Source organism: Nothoprocta perdicaria, unplaced genomic scaffold (genome assembly GCF_003342845.1).
Source record: "Nothoprocta perdicaria isolate Ctin4 unplaced genomic scaffold, notPer1 scaffold_38, whole genome shotgun sequence".
Taxonomy (NCBI): Eukaryota; Metazoa; Chordata; class Aves; order Tinamiformes; family Tinamidae; genus Nothoprocta; species Nothoprocta perdicaria.
The window spans coordinates 4,682,584-4,708,482 of NW_020455621.1; the positions used below are offsets into that span (position 1 = coordinate 4,682,584).

General features: G+C 36.2%; 1 protein-coding gene across 1 annotated transcript in view; it reads right to left on the reverse strand.

Annotated features, from left to right (window-relative positions):
• Positions 1–486: 486 nt before the first annotated feature.
• Positions 487–25,899, reverse strand: part of EPM2A (EPM2A, laforin glucan phosphatase) — a 48,859-nt gene continuing 23,446 nt past the window's right edge. Inside the window, 2 exon segments of the mRNA XM_026044727.1 lie at positions 487–2,180; positions 3,622–3,863. Coding sequence (XP_025900512.1) covers positions 1,900–2,180; positions 3,622–3,863 — 523 coding nt within the window. The 3' untranslated portion in view covers positions 487–1,899.

The window sequence follows — 25,899 nt, forward strand, 5'->3', positions numbered from 1 at the left end:
CATACATTTAGCTGTGCCCTGTTTTCCAAGACTGCCTTGGCAACAACCTGTCAAAACTGACATAGGAGACAAGAAATAAGACAGTTACTGTGGTAACTGCCTTGTCCTGCCTTGATTGATACGAGCATCAATCATGGCACTTGTTGCTATTTGTGCAATTGGCAGACATAAGACAACATGGACTGCTGTAATTGTCATATAGTTTTTATTTAATGGTGATCTTTCCTCATCCGCTTTTTAAATAGACAGCATTATTTCAAAGCAGAAAACAGAAACAAAGCCATGATCAAACCCACACATTCAAAATAATTTAAATTAACATTTTTCCTTTGGAAGATAATTAAAGTGCTAGATAAATAAAACACTGTATTGTATAATGCTGGACATTGTCCATAAGCAGTTCATATCAAACAGTTTCTCCATTAAGTGTTCAGATAATCAGTATGTATCAGCCAAACTACTCTGGCACTGACTGAATCTTTAGAGGGACAAGTTGCTCGACTGAAAAAAACACTTAAGAATAAATATATAGAAAACATTTACTTAATGTTTATGCATCCTTARTCCTCAATGCCCTCTGTTTTTTGGGGAATGATTTCTCTCCCCTCTCTCTTGGCCCTGAGCTACAGTAAATTGGTTTCATCTGAGCAGGGCTGGAAGCTATTGGTGTCATTGCTTAGTTTAGCTAAGGGATTGAAGAGCACGGTAAAATATTAGAGATCATCTACAAAACCAACATTAGCCAACTGAGGCTAAGTTCCTGAGAACTGCCTCTATAGAGCTGTGCTTTTGCTCCTATAGAGCATATTCATTCCATTCAGCATAGGGCTAGCCTAGCATTAGCTTGCCTAGGCTAAATCTAGCATCTACAAATGTCAACATGCTGCTTGCCCAAGAATGAGAGACTCTTGCTGTTGTGAAGAAATTAAGCTAGGTCAACAAAACTGAGCTTTTGGCTCAGAATTTTAGCTTGGTTCTTGGTATTGTAACAAGAGGTCCATGTAAAAGCTCATCAGCTTTTTCCTCCTCTATATTCTATTTGTTTGTTTGTGTTTATGTTGKGGGTTGCCATATAGATTGACATAGCACCTAGAGAGCTCACTGTACAATACTGCATAGATCAGAAGAGCAAAATGTATATTCAGTTTAGAAACCTCACCATCTAGGATAATGCAATAAACAGTAGTTCTCCCTTGCAATAAGCCTGCATAAACAGAACTGTTTCCTTTCTTCATGCCATATTCCAGCATAACTTCAAAGTTATTAAAGAATATAGTTATAATATTTAACATGAACTCTACAGTAAACAAGAGAGAAAATGCTGCATAGACAGTAGGTTTATGTTTAAAGAATACAGTTCAAAAATCCATTTCCTTCTGATCTTCCCCATTAATACAATTTCTTTATAAAATCAGTACAAAACACGTGAATAATGCACATTCTACCTGCAATATCTGAGCAGCTTTGACTATCAGCTCTCTCTTAACCTGAACATTGAACCAGTCAACCTTTGCAACTGTGTTTTGGAGAACACCTTCACTTTCTTGTCATTGCAGTGTTGCCAACTTTCATTATTTTATATCAAATCTTCTCTTATTTAGTGTTTACCATCAAACCTTAGTTTCTACAGGCAAATTATTAAATGAGAATCTTTGTTTCCCTTTTACACAGTCTCTGCCTCTCATACTTGCAGCAATAAGCTTGAAGGCATGAATTGCAGCAGCTTAAAAGGGGCAAAAAAAAAAACCACTCAGAGGCATTTTTTAGTTAAATTCTCAGGACATTTAAGACAAGCCTGTAATCTGAAGAGAAGAGACAGGACTGAGATTCGTGAACTCTAAATCCTTGGGGTTGACACGTGAGGATCCCTCTTCGCTTTTGTTCTCCTCCTCTACTTTTCTAGGTTTGAAGTTTGCACGAGGAATGAAGAGGTCCAAACTTCTGGTAAAAATCATCTTCAGCACGAATCAGAGCTTCCTCATCTATGTAGACAGCCGGTCTCCTGGAAGCCACGAAGTACTGCACTTTGCGCAGGCTCCATCCCATCACGTACTTCAGCCAGCCGCAGACCGCAGCTGTGGACCTGCCCACGCCAGCATTGCAATGCACGTAGACAGTGTGGCCGTTCTCAAGAAGCCCGTGCAAGAGGCACACCGCTTGGGGCAACATCTGTATCCTTCCTAAGATTAAAGTAAGACACATGAACTGACTTTTATGGTCATGGTTGCGATTATCTTTGTATAGCCTTATGCACTGCAGGCAAAAAATAAAAATCGATAAAGCTAGGGTTTTTTCCTAACACTAGAAATAGGGAATTAGGAGCTATGTAGTTCTAGGTGGGCTATCTGGTGAATAGCTTCCTAAATAAGCTACAAACAATGTTTTCAAAGGAGATTGTGATTTTGAGCGTATCTAATCCCATACTATTAAAGAGTTTGGTTTTAACATGTCTTAAGCACTGGATAGCCAGAGTCTCTACTATCTTTTAAAAACCCRCTAGATTTTACTTTTTCTTTTTTTAATCATCTTCTACCCTARTGTCTGCTTGCATCATAAGACCAGATGACACAAAACCCATATGAATAGCCAAATCTTCTGTGCTTCTTAGTTCTGTGAAGCTACTGCCACTGTACTGCCACTTCCAAAACCTTATAATGAAGGTCAACAGTTCAGTAGCAATGAGGGAGGCAGAATGAGTCCTTTGGAACTGAGTACCGTTACTACTCCATTATCTATTGAGAATATGGTTAAACAACACAGAATAGGCTTTCACTTCTAAARTGATAAATACACCATGTTTCCAGATCTCTTTCTCCCTATAGYCCTGAGAAAGGAAAATGCAAACCTCAAAGCCTGACTTTTCCCATGGTGCAGGCGAGCCATTTCAAGTCCCTATTTTAAGGCTTCCTGTCTTCTCTGATGTCCTATCACTGCTATTTGTGGCAAMAGCATTTCACCCTATTGAAAGCATTCTAGCCTGTTGGTAGGCTAGTCACACAAAAATATGCTTATATTTTGATCTCTGTGTTGAAAATAAGATTTTGTAAGGTTTTTAGCTGAGCCAATGGAGAAATTAAAAAAAAATKTAATTTATGTTATATTGTGCTATGTGTATCCTAAATTAACTGCAAGCCATTATATAAATGACCATAGAGCGATTCAGCCATCTGGGAAATCACAGAGAAGGAAAAATGTTTTTTAAGGGGAAGGGGATGGCAGAAAAAGATACACAGTGCTGTCTTGCCATTTTAAGACAGCAAGGATACCAGGCTTTTTTGTTGTCCAAGCTCGTAGTCTTCCACCTACACAGCATATTTTCATTGCACAGGCTGAATTCAAGTTGAAAGCAAAAACAGTCAGCTATCAATGTCAGATGGTTTTAAACTCAAATACACTTCTACTGCCAGCTAGGGAGTACTAGGATGACCTCTCCACCTACAACAAGGTATACATAATTCGTTACAGACAACACTCAAAAATCACAGCTTGTGCTCTTGCTACATTTTTAAACAAAATTCACATACAGAAAAAAAAAAAAAAAAGCAGCCAAGGTAAAAACAGATTAGTGACTCAAAGGTTTTGCTACTGTTAATTTAGCTGCAAGACTGGTCTCAGCATTACCTTCAGTGCTCATGTCTGGGGTTGGCATCCAGACATAGGCAAGACCTTCCTCTTTATATAGTTTCATGAGGATTTCAGGGCTCATGGGTTCTGGGTAGCGGTTGCAACCCCAGGAATTCTGCACAATATCCCATTCGGTCTGGAAGTTCATTATAGCTGTAATACCCAGCTCGTGTTTTAGCTTGACAGTCACATGCTCCACCTGTCGAGGACAACTTCCCAGCCAGATGTTTGGCAGAATTCTAGCATTGAGAAAACATTGTAGTTTTGATTAAAATATTTTAACAGAGAAACTGATGAATTAAGTGGCATTCCAGCTCAAAACGTGTTTATCATCATCAAATGAACACCGTTAAGCACACTCTTCTCATCTCATACAATAAGCAGCTTCTTATTTCATTACGGTTTGTTTGGTAATGTTTGATGCATAACCTACCACAAAGAGCCAGATAGCCTAATTAGTAGCATAATTAGTAGCACACATCTCCAAGGCATCCATCATTAATCTTGCAGTGGAAACTTACTAACATCACAGATTAGAATAAGAAATCTTTGAATATTTATGTAATTTGCTCAAAAAAAAAGATCTAATTGATTCATGCAACCCAAAACTAAATTACTTTAGTAATAAGTCAAATGCATCGAATTCTTCCAACTTTGTAGTTATCATTATAATGGGAAAAGTAGGCAGAAGGAAAAAAACAGTTTAAGATTAAACCAATCTTCTCTGAGAAAATACAAAAATGGAGGAGTCTATTGGAAACCAAACACAGAATTAGAATATGTGTATACTTTCTCGAGGCTTGAAGAAAGAGAATTTTTTGATAACTGTAAAATGGAATAGCATTCATACTTCTTGTACCTATCCAAATCAAACCTCCAAGACTTCAATGTTTTGCCCACAATTAATAATCATTAAAACAGTCATATATGTCATCAGTCTTGGGCATAAAGTTTAACTGAAATATTCAGGGCATTTTTTCTATTTATTTCTATTTCTATTTCTATTTCTATTTCTATTTCTATTTCTATTTCTATTTCTATTTCTATTTTTAATCTGCACATGAAACTAAGTTGGTGGTATCTAAAATGGATAATTTATATGCACAAATTATTAGTGGTCCACCTAATTTGTATTTTGTATGCATAAATGTCTATTTTGAACACATGCAGTATACTAGCTGAACATAACATGCACATACAAGTCTACATACAACCACAATACTATTCATTGCAAAAAAGGTGAACCCAAAGTACAGTGAAAGCAAGAAGATATTTAGAAATAAGTCTACCATGTATCTCCTGTATTTTTTCCAATTTTAATCACAGGAACAAATGGGGGAACTTTTATTATTATCGAGTAGCAGTTACTCACATAAACAGCCCTTAATTCCGCTTGATAGGACTAGCACACTAATAGGTGCTTACTAGCAGTTAATTAAGCTCTGCAATTAACAATGATTAAATCCTGTTACATTACTACTGAAAGACTGCCATAAAGAAAAATTCCCTCCAGGAGTTACCAATTGCCAATATTTACTGTATTTCAGCTATGTCTATAATGAATGATGTATCAGCTACACAAACACAGTCTTTGGTCTTTAAAGTACCTGTTTTAGTGAGGTAAAGAGCTTGATCACAGTGTAGTGTAACCAGATCCTAAATCGTCTCTCGCAAAGTGAAGAAAATCTTGATAATTTTAGTGAATAGATTACACAGGGATTAGAAGAGATTACACACAGATTACATAGGTCATTAGAAAAAATTTGATTTAGTTCAAGCATATTGCATCCATGTCCTGGTCCATATTACCACAAGTGTACTTCTCACTGTTAATATTCTTATGCATTAAACAGGCTTTAATTTGGATGTTAGAAATTAAGATTTATACCCTAAAGTCATTTCCTTTTTTATTATGCTTATAACCCTGAATATTGCCTTTCTAAAGGAGAGATGATATAGATTGAAAAGAGCTCTAATACATAGGCTCCGAATTTCATAAGCTACATATTAATTTCAGTTCATTTACAAAGAAGTATCGATACTCAGGCAACAGTGGACTTCAAAGCACTTGAAGAAAATCAAATAAAGCACAATAGTTCTGTACTATCATGTTCACAAGCCCACATACTGGCACCAGATCAGGGCTTCACAAAATTGCCCTGAAACCAGCATAACCACCAAGAAGATTCCCACGGATGAGAGGGGCATCAGTGAGCAACGAAGACGCACTGCAGCAGCTCTGGCATTGCCCCACTTCCCATTTGCTAGTCCTGCAGTAAATCAGCTCCGAATCCGGTGAAAAGACAACTGCCAGGCTGCTTCTGCAATGGCAATCTGTTGCATTAAAGTATTCTTCAGACTCTCGTGAGTGACCAGAAGGGAGCATTGCCCACTCAATAAACATGAAAGAAAAATGACAGCGTCGCTGATACCTCTCAACGATACAAGAATATTCTTTCAAGAACAAGAACATTAGCATCTTTTCTTCAAAGGGCTTCTCGGAGGCTCATACATATGTAATTCTCTTGATGTTTTGAGAAACATCTAATACATTAATACCATAACAGAAGAGCAAAAGTGTATATTCTACCAACTGAATAGCGAGTGCATCAGTTGCATTCCTGAAAGAAATAATATTTTAGGTAGAAAGAAACAATATTTTAGGTTATAAATGAAGCAACGTCTTACAGCTCTCTGTACAAAGATTATTTAGGGGGTGAAAGCATCACAGTTGCGCTATCTTCAAGATCATGTTATATAACATTTATTATATTTATTTACATTTTATTATATTATTAATTGTATTATTCTGGTTTTGTAGCATAAAGAGCATTGTTCATTATGAGATCTCCTGTATTTAGTGACAGTAAACACATTCAGAGAATTATCTGAAAGTTTTTTTCCCTGTATTTCCTGATAAGTAATCTGACTGTATTTAGGATATATAACTCTTGTGAATTGCATTTCTGATCAGTTCCTAGAGTTTGGGATTTGACAGGATCAAAGTGCTGTTTTGATTTTTGTCTCCAAACTCATTCCTTCCTCATCTGTAATAACTGCAAAGTCTTAAAACTGCTGAACTAGATTTACTTGTTTTTCACCTGGAATAAATTCCATACACAAAACAGTGGTGCAAAGCTGTCTTATYGGCCAACTTATTTAAAAGATCTTTGATAACTTTACTGTATTGTACCTATAGTTCCATTTGGCTTCTTCTGGTTCATACCTTTATTTCCAATTACATTAGAAGAAAAGGATCAATGCAAATTAAAGTGCATAAACTGATGAAGAGTTTAGCAGTTGTATTTTTAATGTTGATTCTGATAACCCTACTGTGGGTTTTATTGTCCTGACAGCCAGGAATCATATATACTAAATAAAGCTAGAAAATGGTAATTTCAGTTTTACAGCTCTCTCTTAATTTAAAAATGTGATTTTTAGTTTTCTTTTTCCCATGTGGTCTTGTTCTTTAAGTCACTACTGTATTTCACCAGGTAACTCTGTTTTGGCAAAGACAAAATTTGGCAAGGAGAAGAGTCACACTGTTTTGAGTTGGCCAACAAAGCTGCTGCTTCCCAGCTCTAATGGGTTTTGTTTTGTTTTGTTTTGTTTTGTTCAGCAGTAAATTAAGTGATCCTTAAAAAATATTCAAAAATTATGTGATTGGTAAGCTTATAATCTTTTCAGCATCTAATTCCCTAAATTAGATTTATTTATCTTATTCCTACAGGGGAATAAGATAATATTTCAACAAAATTCTACTCAGAAATCTGTTTTAACATAAAAAACAGCACTTCCTCATTGTACATGTCAATTCCCTTTGTTAGCAAGGGCAGGTAACTATGCTTGGTCTCAGGAGACCTGTGATCAATTCAGTCATGGTAGCATCAAAAAAAAAAAAAATCACCTAGAATAATATCATAAATATTCAGCTAACTTGAACATTGAATCTTGTATCCTTTCTTAAAAGCCCYTTCTTTAAAGCCACCGTCCACAAAGTTACTTTCAGCCCTGTGCTTCAGTTGCCCATCAGTAGTCTGGAGATAATATTTACCTACCTCAAGGGGCCATCTGGGATTAAATGAGCAAAGGATGCTCAGATTCATGATAGTAAGGACTAAATATTTACCTACACAGGTATCTATTCACTTATTTACTTGACTTTCAGATCCCAGAGTGAAGACTGAAATGTTAACAATCTGCCTTTTGGCTTGTAAACTGAGAAAGCCAACAATGATTTATCACTAACAACAAATAAATATGCAACACTGAAATCACTTGTATGGTTATTTTCCAGCTGTCATCACAACTTAAATTATTTTTAATGATGTAGATATATATCACACTTGGCTACTTCCCCTAGGACTCTGCACAGCCTCGATTAAATTATAACAACTCACAAGGAATGTACCTGAAATAACAAATTCATCCCATTTAATCAATGCATATGCAAATAGTTTTCCCATCCATAAGAATACAATGAGTCTGAGGCAATGAAAGATTGGCATTGATTTTTTTTTATGGGGCAGACTTCTTTTTTTGTGCTAGAAGAAATATATTCTCAAATAATGATGCACTCTACATTTCAATCTTAGACCTCCACATACAGTACTAAGAGATCTGATTCACTGCAAGGGTGACTCACCTCACAGGAAATGATTAGGTTCCTGCATGTGGCTGTCTACTGCACCACCRAGACACAGATGTCTGCACTGTCTTGTAAGCAGCTGCTCTATTACTTCTCCTCATAATTGCTTAAGGCAAATTCGCACCAATTTCATTTTTCTTTAAAATGCTGAGCTGTTTTACTCATAATGGTTTATGGCAAACTGGCATCATTTTCACTTTTCCTTAAAATGCTGAGCTGTAAACAGGGATGACTCGGGTACTGCTTCAAGACCAGTTCAATCATCTTAAAAACTCTCCTAAAACCAGTCAGTCTTCCTAAGGAGTAATAGTTCTCACAGAAATGGGTTGTATTCAAGCCTTTGGGCAACGCATTTCATTAGAGCATGTATCAGGTACAATATTTCGGAAGTCTGTTTATCTCTTAAATTGTCAACTTTAATCAAGAAAGAATACTTATTTTGCCAAACTAAGGTATTTTTCACTGGTTATTGGCAACAGGGTCATCCATCAATCACTGTATTTGTTTATACTGATAATATTTTTGATCAAGGTCCAGCATATTATTTTAAATGAAAAGCAATGGATTCATCAAGCTCAACATATAGCTTCATGTTAAAGTCTGCAATTCACTACCAGTTGCTGCACAAGAGTCTTCCATAGATCTAACTAAGTCTCTGATGACAGAAAGATGAGCACTAATATATACAAYATAACAAAACAGAGAAATTTAGCTGAAACAAGAAACACAATAATTAAACCTATTTTGCGTTCTCAGAAGAGCAACGTGTGTAATTCAGGCTGATTTACTCTTGGTGTTTTGTGCTGCCTGAACGCATATGCAGTATTTCTTGAACTGAAGAAGCTCTATTGCCCTGATGCAAGTACATGCAAGCAACCAGACAGGACTGTAGGCCTGAAGAGCAATTCGGCACTGTGTCTAGTGGAGACTACTTCAAACTGCAGTGCACTTCTCTTTCTTCAGCTGATGACACTGGAAGAGGAATTGGTTCAGAATTTTCTGATAAGGTGGGGTTTTGATGGAAAATGTTGATCTGAATCAAACTCTTGCATTTAAAGATTATTTTAGTTTTAACTCAATTTAAACCAGAAAAGAATCTTAGCACATACACTGAACATGTGATGAGAAATAAAGGGAGACGGCTGATATCAGCAAAGAATTCCTACTGCTCTTTCCTCATCTTTCATTTCACACAAAAGAGACATCAAAAAGTATTGATTTGGGCATCAGCTCCTTCAGCCTTGTCTTCTTTATGCCACATGAACCAAATTACTTCAATCTTTCTTTGCTTGTCATATATTCATAAAATTTGATCCTTCTTGTTTGCCCTTCTCTAAGATGTTATGCTCAAAATGAAGGAGAGGTGAAGAGATACCATTGCTGAGCAGAAGCCAAGATTACTYACTTCTTGGGCCCCACAGGCTATCTCCCTATTTGTAGTTCCCAGTTTTTGCTTTTACAGTATGGCACTGCTGACCTATACTCAACATGGAATTCTGTCATGAAGTTAAGATCTCTCAAAAGAAACTAGACGACTCAAGGAGAGAGCAAAAGCTACCTGAAACTCAGAACTATCTAAGATTCTATTGGCCACTACTCCTAATGGTATCAAAAGTAACTAGAAGAATATGCAGCATGGTAGAAATAAGATTCACAGTTGACAAAAGCGTATCTTAGAATAAATAATCCGAACCTCTCACACCCATGACTGGGTTTTAAGTTTAGTAGAGTCAGCAAGGGAAATGGTGCATAACTGCAATGATGCTTGATGAAGGTATTGCTTTACAGAGAGGTCAGAGTAAGTGGTAATATTAGCCTATACAAAGAAATGGACTGAAAATAATAGAAAATTTATAACAGCTTTCCAAAAACCAATGATCTCCTTCCATGCACTCAAATTCTGAATTTTCTATTAACTATTTTACTGCATCAGAAAAGGTAGAGTAAAAATGAAAACATTCAAGATATATTAGTTATGAAAATACTTCCAAAAGAGGACAGACTAAGAATGAAGCACACTTAGGAGGGATTTGGATGACTGGTTAAGGATAAAGAATATGGGAGAGGTAAGTRAAGTGATCCCATCTATCCTTTCAAACTATTGAGCAAAGGGCTATCTGATGAAAATGGAAAACAAATATGAGACTAGTAAGAAACATTTTTAATACACTACATAACCTACGGGAGTGAATGTCTGAAAAAAACAATAAGGCCAAGAACTTAACTAGGCTTCCCAGTGGACTGAAAGATAACATGTACAATGGGAGTGCTCCATATCATTACAAAAAATGGCAAAGAATCCAAACTCTAATATAGTTTATGCTATAAAACTATGCTAAGGGTTGATAAAAAAAAAAAAAAAAAAAGGCAGAAACTCTCTTCTCCCCACTTATTTTTGATTTTTGCATCTTCCTCCAAAACACGGACAGCAGGTATCAAAATGAATGTGTCTCTGGTTGGATCTTGTACCAGAATTCTGGTTGCATTACATTCTCTTTAAATAAAGCTTGCAAGAACAGAGGGGTTACGACACTAAAATTACATTGCACACYACAGGGGACTGTGGTCTTAATCCCTTTTCCTGTTGATTTACTGATAAAGTCTCCTTGCAGAAGACTGAGGCTTTACGACGACAGGCTTGACTTCAGTAGGATTGACTGAATATAGTCTGATGCACTCAATTGCTCACCTYGTGGACAAGCTCTGTTGGCCTGATTAGGAGAGCAAGGTTTGATGATACCATGGTTTAACTCACAGAACACCAAGATCTAATAGCAAGGTTTAATAGCATCACTCTTATCAATAAAGACAGATTAAATGGTCATAACCTTAGCAGAAGTCATCAGAGAAAAGCACTGATTAATGATAAAAGCATACCCTGCTGAAATGACACAGCTGCAAACCCTGTAAAAACTACTTATGTTTTGAAAAAGAATTACTCATTGCTTATAAATTTGTTCTACTTTACCACTGAAAGAGTACAGTTTATTTTTAAGTTAAGAATTCTACCTCAGGGTTTTAAAAGAGGAGAATTAAATAGACTACAATGTAGCCGGATTTTTTTTTCCCTTCTCACTTGGCACTGTAATGAAAAGTAATTAAGCTCTGGCAAATTTTCTTCTTAGATGTAATTTGGACTACTTATCTAGCCTCTCACATGCGAGTAGACTTGGCAACTAAGAAGGAGCACCTGCTTTTATCATTCTAGAACAACACTTTTGTCAGTTTAGCAATACAAAAAGTTTCTGAAGCCCTTGAATTCTGAGTGCTATGCTTAATAATATCTTATACAGTCAGTGTTCACAAATTTACTTACCAAAACACCTCATTTGCTGATATATGAAGGGTGAACAAGCTATTAAGAGTTGACCTTAAGCTGACAATGCATTAAAATGAACCAAGAAGTAAGAGTAACACCTTACATTTGAGGTATCTCAATGTAAGGTTATACAGACATCTAATTATAAAGCAATTTCACTTGTATGAAATTGTATGAAAAAGGGGCTGCTCTTTGTCCCACTTCACCCACAAGGTGAGACAAGGAAGCAACCAGACTAACACCAAASCACAGCAATAAACATGATCAACAGGAATCAAGTGTTGTTTCAAATGCATCACTATGAACAGCWCCTCAGTTTCATCCAAAGCCTTAAGCACTCACAGTAATGGCTATAAGTAGAGAAAGCAAGAATATCAGCTACTTTGGGAGAGGAAAAGGAAATATGAAACACCTCACAAGAACAGCCAACCATACAAACACAGAATGGAAGACAACACCTTAGGTACCAGACCAAACAAAATGGTAGGCTTACGGTTAATTTTAAATCGAAAGCACTATTCTGCTATAAAAAAGGCAATGTTAGTAAGGTAATTAAGCAGTAGCACTATTCTCAAGATCCATAAAATGGCGTTCCTATTTTATCCATCATTTTATCCACTGTCAATGGAGGAATAAGTCTAATTGGTACTTCAGGAGGGAAGAGGAAAGTTAGACGGTGCAAAAAGGAGAAGCAAAGCAAGGAGAAGACCATAGGGTGTGTTTTCAGAAAAAGAAAGCCTGAAAGAACAGGGAGTTAATATCAAAAGAAAAATACTGTGAATAAAAATCATGGCAGTTCCTAAACATAAGGAAGTGGCAAAAAAAAAGGGGCAGGACGCTATTTTATCCTCTATATCTGCTGTGGGGAGGAYAAGAAGGGAACTTGCATTGCAGCTAGACCTAGGTTAACATCAGTAAWGCTTTTCAATTGTAAGAATAGTGAGATAATAGAATAAAAGAATAATAGAGTTACATAACTGAGATGATATATTTAAAATCATGCTGGATAAATTTGGAATGATTTAGATGTAACTGAGACTAATTCAGAGCAAGAAAATGGATTGGATGCCATTTTTTTGATGTCTCTTCTAGCCTATGATCTATGATACTATAATCATACACTTTAATTTCCATCTCTGAAATCACCACCCATATTAATTTATCAAGCTCCACCTTGCAATAATTAACGGTTCCTTGTCCTCACTATCCTATTTTAAAGGTCATGCCAGAATCCAGATATCATTCCTTTGATGTCAGAAACCTTGTTCTAATTTACAATGTAAATTCATTCATAACCAATTAATATCCATTTGATCTTACAGAAGTTTCAATTTAAATAAATCTTCTTCCTCCCTTGTACTACCTCCTGAAATATATTTTATAAATATCAATATATCCTCTTTCTTAGTCTTCATTTAACTATGCTGTATATCTCAGATACCAGAAGAAGTCAAGCTCTACTAGTACAGAATTCCCTGCAAGCCAATTTTCTTACTCTGGGTTCACAATAGCTACACAACCCCCGCAGGAAGCCTTCATTCAAAGTTAGCTTCCCATAGCAGTTTTTGATGAAGACATACTTTATGTTAGGGAATCCTCACACAGAAAATAACAAACAAAAAGGATATTCTGTCATTTAGAAAACCCATTTTAAGTGACTTTGCAAAGCCAAATTTACCATTCCTCCTGCTCCTATGAGCGGGATTGTAACGGCCCTAGACTTGCTCACCTTGGAAATAAAAGTGCAAAAGGGATTCTAAACCATCTCAGCTCTTCTGCCAAAAATAATAGCTCAAATGATATCTAAATTTTTCTCTAGGATAAATGGACATGCTCCACTGAGATCAATGGAACTGGTCTCATTACACTTGCAGTACATTTGACTCTGTATGTGTTAAAAAAAAACCCTGCAACTTTCTCATCCTCTCCTTCAACTCTCTCCATTTAGAAGTTTGATGCCAATGAATTTGTATCTGCCATAGCTAACTTGGTTATACAAGACTGCACATACATGACCAAATCTAAATTGTAGAAGTTAAAAAAAAAAATTCTTTGAATATTCAAAGTGAAATATTCTATTTTGTATTGCACTTTATATTTTTACAGTGAAGGTAGGAAAATAACCATTTCTATGCAAACTGACGCCTTGTAGGACTAGATCTGTCTTTCCAGATCTAACCTTATAAAACTGAGACATATTTCACAATCAAACATATGTGTACAGTTTCTACTGATTCCTAAGAAGCACATGTATGCCATAGAAAGAAGGATTTGCCTTCACGGGGCCTGACTCTTCTTATACTTTCATTTGTATAAACATTATCTGAATCAAATGATATATCATTAGTGAAAATACAGAAGAGAAATCAAGTTCCAAACCTTGTACTGAACAAACTCAGAATCTAGTTCTGGAAATGACTTCTCAGCTAGCTTATAGAGATTAATATTTAAGTACCCTAATTAAAGAGCCTTGTCTCATGCACCGGTTGCCAATGGTTACTTTCTACATATGTCTCTGTTAAGTTGCCAATATTCCAATTTGTTTTGAATTGGAACAAATACTCAGAAACACAAGAACAACAKGCTGCTAAGCTAAGCCAGGTAGTAATGAGTCATGAATCTCTTGGCATTAGGAATGAGAATTTCTAACATTAATGCTTAGCAATGGAAATGATGCCACTGCTGGCATCTTTAAAATAAAGTATCTTAACAAATTGTCCTAAACCACTTAGAATGAACTTTAATTAGCACCGAAGATGATTCAGGAATCACTGGTGACAATGCCTTCATTCAGAGTTTGCTTATGAATGGCTGCTTACAAATCTCATCAGAAAATGCCTGTGAAATTTAGACTGAAAGTAATATGCTGTGAATATACTTTTCAAAATGCTACTTTTCAAATCCACTGGAAATGCTTTGCAACACTTCAGAAATAAGCACATCTTCATGAAAATGTGAAACGTTCATGAAAATGAAATCAGTTTGTTGAAAGGAGGGCTTGTAAGCTAAATGGCAGCATATACACATGTAGAGAATACTGTGATCTCTTCAGGACTGGGAGACAGTCTGCAGAAGAAACACGTTCTGCACTTGTGGTTATCATTTAAACCCAACCTTTCTGGCAGATTCTCTATCTGTACTCACCCCTATTAAAATACTTCTCCAGAATTTATTAAAACATGCCAGTTCATTTATATAAATTATAGAGACAGATAAATTCTAGAGTACCATGTACTGTTTGTGTATGTCCACCCATGTGGCTATGCTCACAAAGCCATAAGGAAGATCTCCAGTACTCAAAGATGAAATGAACAGCAGAACACAAGACCAATTCCAACTCCCAGGTCTGCAGATCCTGGGTAATACRGACGGAGAGGCAGCAGTGAGCAGCTGGACATCTTCCCACAGCATGCTGAGTGCTTTAAGGCAATAATTAGTTCAGTATTGCTGCAAAGTACTCTCCTAAAATGACTATCCCACTTCCAGTACTTAAACTAGCTCATAAAGACTTGGTAGATCATCACCATAATCGATGAAAATTAGCTCTTTTCCTCCCCTATGGTTCTTGAAGAAGAGGAAGGAGAAGAAAGGGCAGAGTGTGACGGACACTGTAAGAGGCCCCAGTTCCGGCTGCTGGAAGCAGGCTGCTCCTCCTCCTGCTCTCTGGAGCACGTCATCCTATTTTACAGTCAGAAATGGCTGAAAGAGTAACAGAGCTGCTGAGAGGACCCAGAGGAATTTTCTAAGTCTTCTTAATATAAAATTGAAGCATATTCTGAATTTCTGAAGAAGTCTTGAATGTCATAAGGCAAAAATATCATTTGACTAAAAATTTTAGGAGCTAGTAATGTTCCAGCTTTTATGAGAGAAGTGATTAACAATAATTACTAGAGGTTGTCTACTCTATCAGACTGCCATTTTTTTCAGATTTCTTATTTTTCCTAAGAGCATCATTTCACCTGTTTAGAAATAGGAATCATAGGCATTTTAATAAAGATATTAAAAGTTATCCACCGTTACTGAAGTTTTCAGGGATGTGTTTATATTCTCAACTGAAACATGACTTTCCAACTGTGTAAAACATTATTCAGCACTGGACAGGCTTATTACCTAGACCACAAGTAAATACAAGAAGCTTTTTCCTCCTTTCCAGTCACTACAATGAAGTCAGTATGACAGGAGGATCAGCAATTCAGTCTTCTGCAGTGCTAYGTTAACACAAAGTTAATGCTGTGTTTAGGAACGGCCTGCATCAGGCCATCCCTTCAAGCTATGAGCTGGCCTATAGAAATAAGGCACACTGAAGAAATTAATTTATTAATGAAAATGCATAACCTACTCATGGAACCTGTACCTTGGAAGAATGGAGGCCTGGGATATCTGTTCTAAAGGGTTCTGAAGAGCAGAACCAGAGAAGCTAGACATACTAAAGAAAAAGTCTCCAGAATCTCCCGCACCCACAGACCTTTCCACAAGCTCCTGGTCCAGTCCCTACAGCGAAAGGCAGCAATCATAGAGACTAGCTGCTGTCCAGCACCTGTGACTGGACTTTTTGTGTGTGTGATCTTACCGCTGCTCCTCTTCACTCACTACATAAAAATATATACTGTGTATTATGCAATATATATATATATATACACACAGATGGCTATACATGAAAACAAGATTCTACTTCACTATTGATGTTGTTTATACTCCATGTTTTGTTGCATCTGTAGTAAAAGCATATTTATATTCCTTCTGTATTTCTCTTTTTTCTTCTTTCACATACTTAAACACAARTTTAAAATCATCTTTGATATTATCTGTTTTTTTCCATATCAAAGATAAAGGACATTCTATTTTATCCTGCAAACCAGTGCAACTTTTGAGCCAATAAGGATGAAAACCACATTTCTTATAACTTGGCAAGCTCTCTGACATTTGACTCAATTTTTATTACAGGTCACAAGAGGACATACATTAAGCTTCTGAACAATAGTAAGGATTATGTATCTGACTCTCTGAAATTAAATTTTCCAAAGTAAAGGCATTAAAAGAGGGAAAAAGAGATCGTCAGTATTGCCTCCTGCCATGCCCCCCTAAAGACAGACAAGGGTTCTTTTTTTTTCCTTTCKAAAGAAAATTATACACAGGAAAATATAGGAGCAATTTGGTGATGTTTATTCACTCTTGGAAAATAAAATACTCATATTTCTTAGACAAAGTTCAAGGAACTAGAGTTACACTAAAGTTTTCTTTCTAGTGAGTATTTTTTATAAATAAAATAGATTTCATATTTTTATATGGAAGTTTGCTAATATCATCTTGCAAATGTCTGGAGCGTTCAAGCATGAAAACTTGCATTTTTATCTATCAGCAGTCACAAAAATTAAACAGAGGATATCTATGAAGTATCTTTTTAACTTTTTTTTTCATTTCAGCTGAATTGAAACAACCATCCAGCATTTATTTTGTAATTTAGACCTTATTCATTTCAGAACATATAGCATATGCCAAGCAAGTAAATGGTAAGCCAGTGGTAACAGCAAACTACTGATGGTGTCAGCTCTCATCTGAAGACTAAAAGCTCTTTCATTTCGGAATATTTCAGGAAGCAGGTTTTAAGTGTCATCTGACTGCTTCCTAGGCAAATCTGACCTAGGAATTGTATCTGCTAAAAACACAAAAAGGCCATTGCAAGTTTGACTATGCTGTGAAGGCTGCTGGTTTTTTTGGTTTTTTTTGCTGCTGGTTGTCTTGGAGTGTTGTTAGTGAAGGTTTTTCCATAATAACCAGCATTTGAATTTTCCATCTCCTGGTAAGACGATCAGCAACAAGAAAAAGACTGAGTACACAACCCGTGTCTTTAAAAATCAGCCTCTGCTATCTTTAGATAMACTATATTAGCAAATCCTGGCTGTTACAGGGCACCTAATAAATGCATGTAAAAGAACACAAGAAATAAATATCTGCCAGACAACTGGAGCATAATCTTTGGTGGAAGAACAGTGCAACATCCTCTCGCCATGGTCCCGACTGTGAGGGAAATTGCCCAGGCTCTCAGGAGCTCAATCAATTCCTTTCACAGCTGGCAGTGCCTGCAAATTGCTCGCCAAAGGAGAACAGCCTTTACTGTGCCGAATGCTAAAGAGGCAGGAAAAAGGGGTGAGGAGGCCTTTCAGAACAGCAGTGATACCCCACACAAAATTCAAACTTAACAGACTATAAGTAGTTGTGTTTTATATCTGACAGAGAAAAATAGACTAAATAAGAATGTTTACTCCTTTTTTTTTTTTTTCCCCTCATAGTCTGTGCCCTGTTTTTCTCCCAGGATGATTTGAAATTGTAATTTTTCTTAAGAAATAAGGAAAACTCTTTTTGCACAACAGCACAGACATGAACAGATCCATTTTAAAGAACAACAGATGTTTTAAACAAATATTACCCACTACCAGCCAGCTGACAAAAAGCCAGTCCATCAAAGGTGACACATCCTTGCAACCTTCTCTCCCTGTGGCATGCCCAGTCCTGTTCAGCTATGGATTTACTAGCAGGTATTTCTGCACACAGTGAATTTAATAAGATTGGCGTTACCCTTGATTCAAAGTTGCAGCGGTAAGCCACTGTTATTTCTGCAGAAAGTCTCTGTTTCTGGTCCACGCTGAGAAGMACAGCTTATTCCTGTGTTTTTCCTGATAGTGATTTATCAGAAGGCCCTGAAAAATATCCAGCTCACCAATGGCACTTGGCAGAAAAAATGTATTGTGCTCTTGTTTTGATTTGGAGTATTGTGTTTTTTTCCCCAATAAGAACAATAAATAATTTGTATTTTGGATTCTAGAAGGGTCCAAACCAAAAAGAAAAACAGAACACCACTGTTATTTCTGTTTTGATTCACATAGGAGGATGAAAAATATGACTGAAGAAAACATATACTAGCCTACATAATAACCACATTCAGGTAGATAATAAATATATATATATATATATATATATATATATATAAAATATAAAAATATAAAAGGAAAAAGGATCAGGATGCTTGCTGTGGTCCCATTTTTCCCTGGCTGCCATGCATATGCTGGCAATCCAGCAGTGACACTGCACAGACCTCAAAAAGCTCATGCCATCTCTGTGACACAAAATTCTATAACTTCTAAGATGAAAGTATATTAAGAGCTTTGCTCTCTTTTGCCTAGAGAATCTTAGTCTTTAGGGTTTTAGCAACAATGTCAGGAAGTTATTGCATATTCATAGCACCTCTCTAGCCATCGAAGTGTGGGAAGCTGACTGGTTCTCAGTAGAGCCACATGGCAGTGGCTTTGACAGGTTTTGACATTACTTCTGAATATGATTCACAACATACTTAGGAATTACACATTTTTTTTCAGATGTACATGTGAAATATTTATTTATTTTTCCATGCAGGGGTGAGGGACATAAAGAACTTCACAGACTTGCTTACCCTTATGAAGAGGAGGATAACAGAGGCATGAAAAGCTAGCAAACAAGAAATAATGCAGTCGTTTTTTAGTGTGGATGAGTTCTAGATACAATTTTGCAGGATTCAGTAATTTATGAACTATGAAAATGTTCTATGATTAACTAGAAATAGTCTGGTTTCCCTCAGAAGTGAAGTCCACCTACCAGTGTTTGTGYTCTGATCGTGCTGTCAAGATTGTGCTGCTCTGTAATTTCAACCAATGTAAAATTCCATATTCAAACATTTCTAAAATGGTATGCTATTTAAACTAAAATGAAGCAGATCAAAATTAACTTATCAATAAGGCTGACTATATACATTGTAGCTTTAAAGAAAGGCAAAAAATTGCTCAGAAAAGCTGTTAAACATTAATGTTCTATGCTATTTGAAAAAAAAAAAAAAAGCTGACATGAAAATACTGATGGCACACACAAGTTTGCTAAAGTTTTGAGTCCCACTGACTGCCAAAATCATTCCCGCTCAATTTTACCATATTTACAGAGATAATCAATCGTGTATCAGCCTTTACTTCACCAGTGTCATCCAAACGTCTAGACAGTATTTGCTGTCCCTCAGGCACTGCAGTGTACCCGACAGTCTGCAGGAGACTGGCCAGTCATCAGACCTAAGAGAGGAGTTTCTGCAGGTACAAGTACTAATGAGAGTTCAAAAATTGATGACAATCATGCAAAAATATTTAACTTCAATGTTCCATGATCACTTATTCTGGCAAAATTTGTGGCATCTGTTCTGATACTAGATTTGCTTTGTTATGGCACTCATGAGAAATGAGATTACAAACAGCTAAGAGTTCCCATTTCAAGCTCATTTCTCATGCTCACATGAGTAGGTCAGTGCAGTAGGTCACAGCGAGGGAGTCTAGAGCTACTTTGACAGCTAATATTTGCTAATACTCAGAAACTAAAACAATAAAAAAGAGACTTCACCTGATTCTGTTGTGTTCACTGCATTACAAACTGACAATGGCGACAATGGCCAGGACAAGTGTTCAGGATGTAGGTTCACATGAGTTACACATAAAGCATTACCTATAGTATTACTTTGAAAGGGTTACAAAAGACCATTTCTCTGTAATACAGAAAAATAGGGCTTTAGTACTATTATTATTCTAAACTTCAAACAGATTCTTACTTATTTGTCGGGGATGCGTGCACATCAGCAAGCTACACTGAAGAGGCATCAACAAGGGCTAGACATTCATTTGCTGGCACTGCTCTATGAGGTCTAGCATGTTTTGTTTAAACATGGCTATTTTACAGTCGGAATATCTCTACACTTTACTACAGTCACATCTGTGATTGACTGCTGACACACACAAATTATATATTTCTGTGCAAAGTTCATGAAATTGAGTTTTATAGCTAAACCTACAATATCCTGCTTAGGTTATCCCAGACAGCTGCCATATTTTTCACGCAAAAAAAAAAAATCACTAAATGTGGAAAAGCAATACCAGTTTTCAAGTTTAAAGAGGAAAGACAGAGGAAAGTGTATTGTTGGCAGTGGAACTTATCTTTTCATTTTGTTCATCTGAATGGATTTATCTTCAGCTTAGCACTGCAGGAAGGCCATCTCTCTAGCCATTCTTTGAGAGGGCTAAGTGTGGAGAGTTCATGAAGGGGAAATATTTAGTTTGGATCAGCAATAAATGTAGAAGAAAAATGCATCTGCTACCCAATACAGGCCTACACTCAAAATAAATACATGCAAACAAACAGGGACTTTGGAAAGAAATAAACTTTTAAGTTTGTAACTTAAAGGTTGTCTTCTCACGCTTGCTCCTAGTCCATCACACGAGTAGACCATACACATTCTTAATTTTGAAGCTTTTGAAAAAAAAAAAAAAAAAAAAAAAAGCACAGGATAAAATTTTGCAGTTTCAGGTGAGAGTGACCTAGATCAAAATGAAAGATACACAGGGATAGAAAAATATGGTTTTACAAAAATGCTATAAAACGTTATTCTAGTGGTAAATAAATATGAGATCAAATTTCGATTAATTTAAGACTGCAGCTCAATATAATGAAACAAAATCCAAACAAGTGTTCAAATGACCTGTTTTATGTGATAAACATCATACAATATGGTTTAGAATATTTTCATTATTTAATGTATAGATTTGCTTTTACAATTAAGATTTCCAAGTACTGACATCCACTGAAATCAAAGGCCAAACTCCTACTCATATTTTGTATTTTTAATCAGGATTATTTTACTAGAATACAATGGAAGACACTTTTCCTGGAGCTCATTATTTCTTATTCTTTTCTCTGATATTCTTGCCACAAGTCCTCCTTAAGCACAGGGACAGCTGGCTCTCAGCTTTTAATATTATTTGTGGTAATCCCAGTAGACATCATCACTTCCTGATTCATAATGTAGGTATAAAGTATCATTTTAGTTTTTTTACTATAGTAGCATAGACTGTATTGTAAGGTTTTATGTGTGTGTCTGTGAGTTTCCTCTCTAAAGCTCATTTTGTAATTTAGTAATAAGAAAATTATGCCTGAATGACACTTCATACTGAAGGGTATTTTATTTTATTTTACTTATGAATTAAAACCAGAAAGTCAGAAGATAAAGTCAGTTTAGGCTAAAGGACTGAAAACAAAATCTTTTTTTTTTTCTCCCATTGTATGATTGAAAGATAAGTCTGACTTCTTTTTAAACTGAGATGGAAAATTTCCATTAACACAGGCTAGGAATGGGATACAAAATCAAGGAGACACCTAGCTCTGAGTGTATGCAAAGGGGTGTCTTCAAGCACAGCAACACTCTATGCCTTGATTAAGTGCAACTTACTACTGATACTCGAGATGTACCTTAGCATCTGTATGTGGTTCACAGATATGACCTGTCTGAGATCAGATACGAGCTGTAAGAGATCAATTCCTGTAATGCAGCAGCTGAAGACCAGATAGCAGATCCTGGAACATTCAAGTGACACTAAACATCAACATTCAAGCAGCTAAAGCACTGGATCTTTAAACAATCACTATAAATCAATAAGAGATCTCATTAATTGAGTCAGTGGAGTGTGGAAACCTATTCACTCTAAAGTAGACGCTTACTTGCCAGTTACTTGAATTGCTAAATGTAGACATCCACATTTAGTGGTCTTAATTGCAGATTAAGTCCTACCATAGATGTCTTTAAAAGAAAATCACTCAAGCCCAACATTGTTTCAGCAATCAAACAGCCACTGCTGTTTCATAATTAAGTCAGCAGAAATTACATTATTTCCTCTTCCCCAGTGATTCTCAGGTAAAATACACGCAAYGATACCCTTGTTTTCCATCCCAATTAAAATGCATGTCAATCAAGTAAGCATCCGTTTTCTTCACAGGAGAATTAATACAGACAAAAGGCAACTCAGTGTTCACCAGCAGAATTGTGCATCAAGCTTTAGTGCCTCAAAAGGTAAGCAATAGGCAGCTGGATATTGCCCTGGATTATTCCTCACTCCTCTACATTGTTTCTACATTAGCATTTTAGTACACAGCAGAAGTGCAAATTTGATGTGAATCTCCTAATCATTTCCACTGAGACACTTTGCTTCACATTTCAGATCGGTTTAAGAATGAACAAAACCCATTACTTTCAGATAAAGCTCAACTAAAACACATTCTGAGAATGTCCCTATGCCACCTCAGCCACTAACAAACTTTTGGTCCCTGTGAACAGCCTAGAGTTGGTAAAACACACTGAAATACAAACAGTCCATTTCATACCATAGATGTTCTGCTGTGCAAACCAGCTCCTGTTGAGCTGCAGGACTTCCTAACACAGGTGTAGAGCTGCCCATTGACCACACAGTCCAACCCACAGCTTGAGAAGCACAGATTGAACACGAACATCATGAACAAAATGAGCACCAAGCCAGGGCATGAGGACAAGGATGCTGACTTGCCTGTCAGCAGAAACTGCCAGTGAGGGTAGSGAAACTGCTTCAAAGCACTCAAAAAGACTACATCATAAATCAAGTTTGATTTCCAACAATCAAATTACCTAGCACTGCCAACAACAAGGGTTTGTTTTCTTTCATCTTTTGTTCTATCCTATGGGAAAACTCAGAGACCTAAAAACTGGTGATAGCAACACATTTGCCAAATTGCCCTTTCTTGGATTACATCTAGTAACTAGAACATCCTAAACACTCTATAATCATGAGATGCTTAAACAGTAAATTGCACTATAAAAAACACATTTTCAAAACCTGTCAATATCAATGAGTTACTCTCACACAGCAGTATTCTTTTACACTGAAAACTGAATATGCTTTAAAAAAAAAAGTTCACCGGTATTAAAAATACTTCAATTACAGACTGGCTGGCATTTTTCAGTCAGTCTGAGGAAATTTCTTACAGAATACAGTTAATTACCTCATAGCTATGTTGTTTTGCAAAGCATTAAAATATTCTTTTCATAAGAATTTGGAGATTCACAAAAAGTACATATAATGAATGAAACAACAGTTACAACAGCTGTAATTCTGAAACATGGATTATTTAAATTTAGACACGATAAAGGACATTCAAATATGTCCTAAAATGAAAAGGTGATGGTCATACATCATTCTCAAATGAGCTGGCAAAAAGCTGTGGCAACTCAGTATTTCTAAGATCTGAGTGGGATGGTAAATATGGATTTAGATCTTAAAATAGAAACCTCTAACCAAATGTCCTTTCATCTCAGCAATATTCCTTCCTGCAGTACCTAATTCTGTCATGAAGGGTCAATGTCTCAAACATATTATGTAAAGATTTTGTAATTTCAGCTATCATCTCCCTTCTGTACTTATGTAACGCTTTTTTATTTTCTGAGAATTGCTTAAGTTTTTAAGTAAAAACTAAGGCTTATAACATCCAGGAATTAGTAAATTCCACCTTTCACAGATAGAGCTGAAACAGAGCTGAACTGACCCAAATTTACAGATTTTCTGAAGTCTTCCTGCCCGGAAAAGAAGGCACTAACTTACATTTTCTTTGGAAAATGACTGTCCCCTAAATGAAGACTCCTGCAATTTGAAGACATCTTATTGCTACAATATCTAACAGGAAAGAGAAGGGGACTRTTGCTTTTTTCCTGAATCAGATTTCAGTAATGTGTGTCATGTACAAAACAAGTGAATACTAACAATATGGAGATGACAGCCGTGACTCTGTAGCTGAGGGTGTTACATTTCATACATAAGAAAATGAATTCAAATATATTTCTTTTAAAAATACAGCCTGAAATACAGCCTGAATGAACATAAAGGGAGCTCTTTAGATATAAATTTAAATAAAAATTCACTGATGAGCTAAATAAAGCATAAATCTGATCCCTCCAAGAGCATTTCTGTCAACTTTACCACTATTGAGAATGATTTTTGGCACCAACAGGAAGTAGATTTTTCTCATACTGCTAAAACTCATTTAAAATTTACAAATATACTTAATGAAGAAATACAGTGGTAGTGAAATTCGTAATTATTGTGATAGATTAGATCATACTGTTAACTGTAAAGACACAAGGAGTGGTTGTTTTTTGATCTCTTTTTTTTTGTAGTAATGGCATTCTCCACAGCAGTCTTCTGCATCAATACAAAATGAAGGCATTTTCATCAGCTTATTTCAGCTGTTTTGCCAAAAAAAAAAAAAGCAAAAAAACCAACAACAACAACAACAACAAAAAAAACCCCACACAACTAGCCAGCAGGCTTTGGCAGCTTTATTATAACCAGTCAAGTGATGAATCTGCACAAATGTTAATAATCAAAAAGTCTTTTAAGTCTGCATATCTTCAGAGTATTAAAAACAATTATGCAACAGAACTGTTCACTTAATATATCTTAAAGAATTAAGATAAAAATTACTCAGTAAAGATAGGCTGCCTGGCGATAAAGGTACGTATATRTAAGAAGGGAAAAGAGGAGGTCCTCATTCAAGAAAAAAAAATTAGTATATTATTACATAATTCAGAAAAAAAAAAATTTACTCTAATATTAAGAGGAATCTGCAGCTTTTTACCTGATCTAGGAAACATATACTCATGTAGACAGTATAAGACAGTATTAAATGGATCACTGCTTCCTCAGAAGTGAAGATAGGTTATCCTTTTGTACTTAAATATTCTCTGACAGGTTCCCCCCTGCCCCAAACTTCCTTTCTCAACTGAAGATTGTCTAGGACTGATGATTCTGCTTTGGAGTAAACAAGATCTTTTCTCTGATTGGATACTTAAAATGGATACTTAAGGCACAGCGAACAGTACAGTCTGTCAGGCACATTAAATAGCTAGTATACAGATGCCAAGGACAAGGTATAAAGTCATATGGCCTAACAGTGTTTATGAATTTGCCATATTTGGAAAGATACCAAGAGAAAAAAATGTTTCCCTCATGTAGTACAATTCCGATGAGAAGAAGAAAACCCTATTTCTACATTGTTTGGCTGTTCAGAGAGAACAGAAAGAGAAATCTGTAAGGATGACGTAGCTGAAACACCATTCCAGAGAAAATCACCCACAGGAATGCTATAACTCACTGGAAAAAAAAAAAGAGAATTTGATTTCTTCAAGAAATGGGTATTCTGTTGGGATAGTTAACCAGTGTCAGCTACATATGGCATATCAGCATTGCCAGCTGTGATGCAGCCTCGTCYACAACTGGGACATGCAAAAAGCTACAAATGGTCCCCAAGTCCCATATTGTTAATGACCAGCACTGAGATCGCTGCCTGTAAGCACAATCTGTGCTTTATGTGGAGCAYCAAATGATGCTTATCACCTTCCCTTTAAGCATCTCTGGCTGTAATTCAGGCCAGAACACTTCACTGAGGA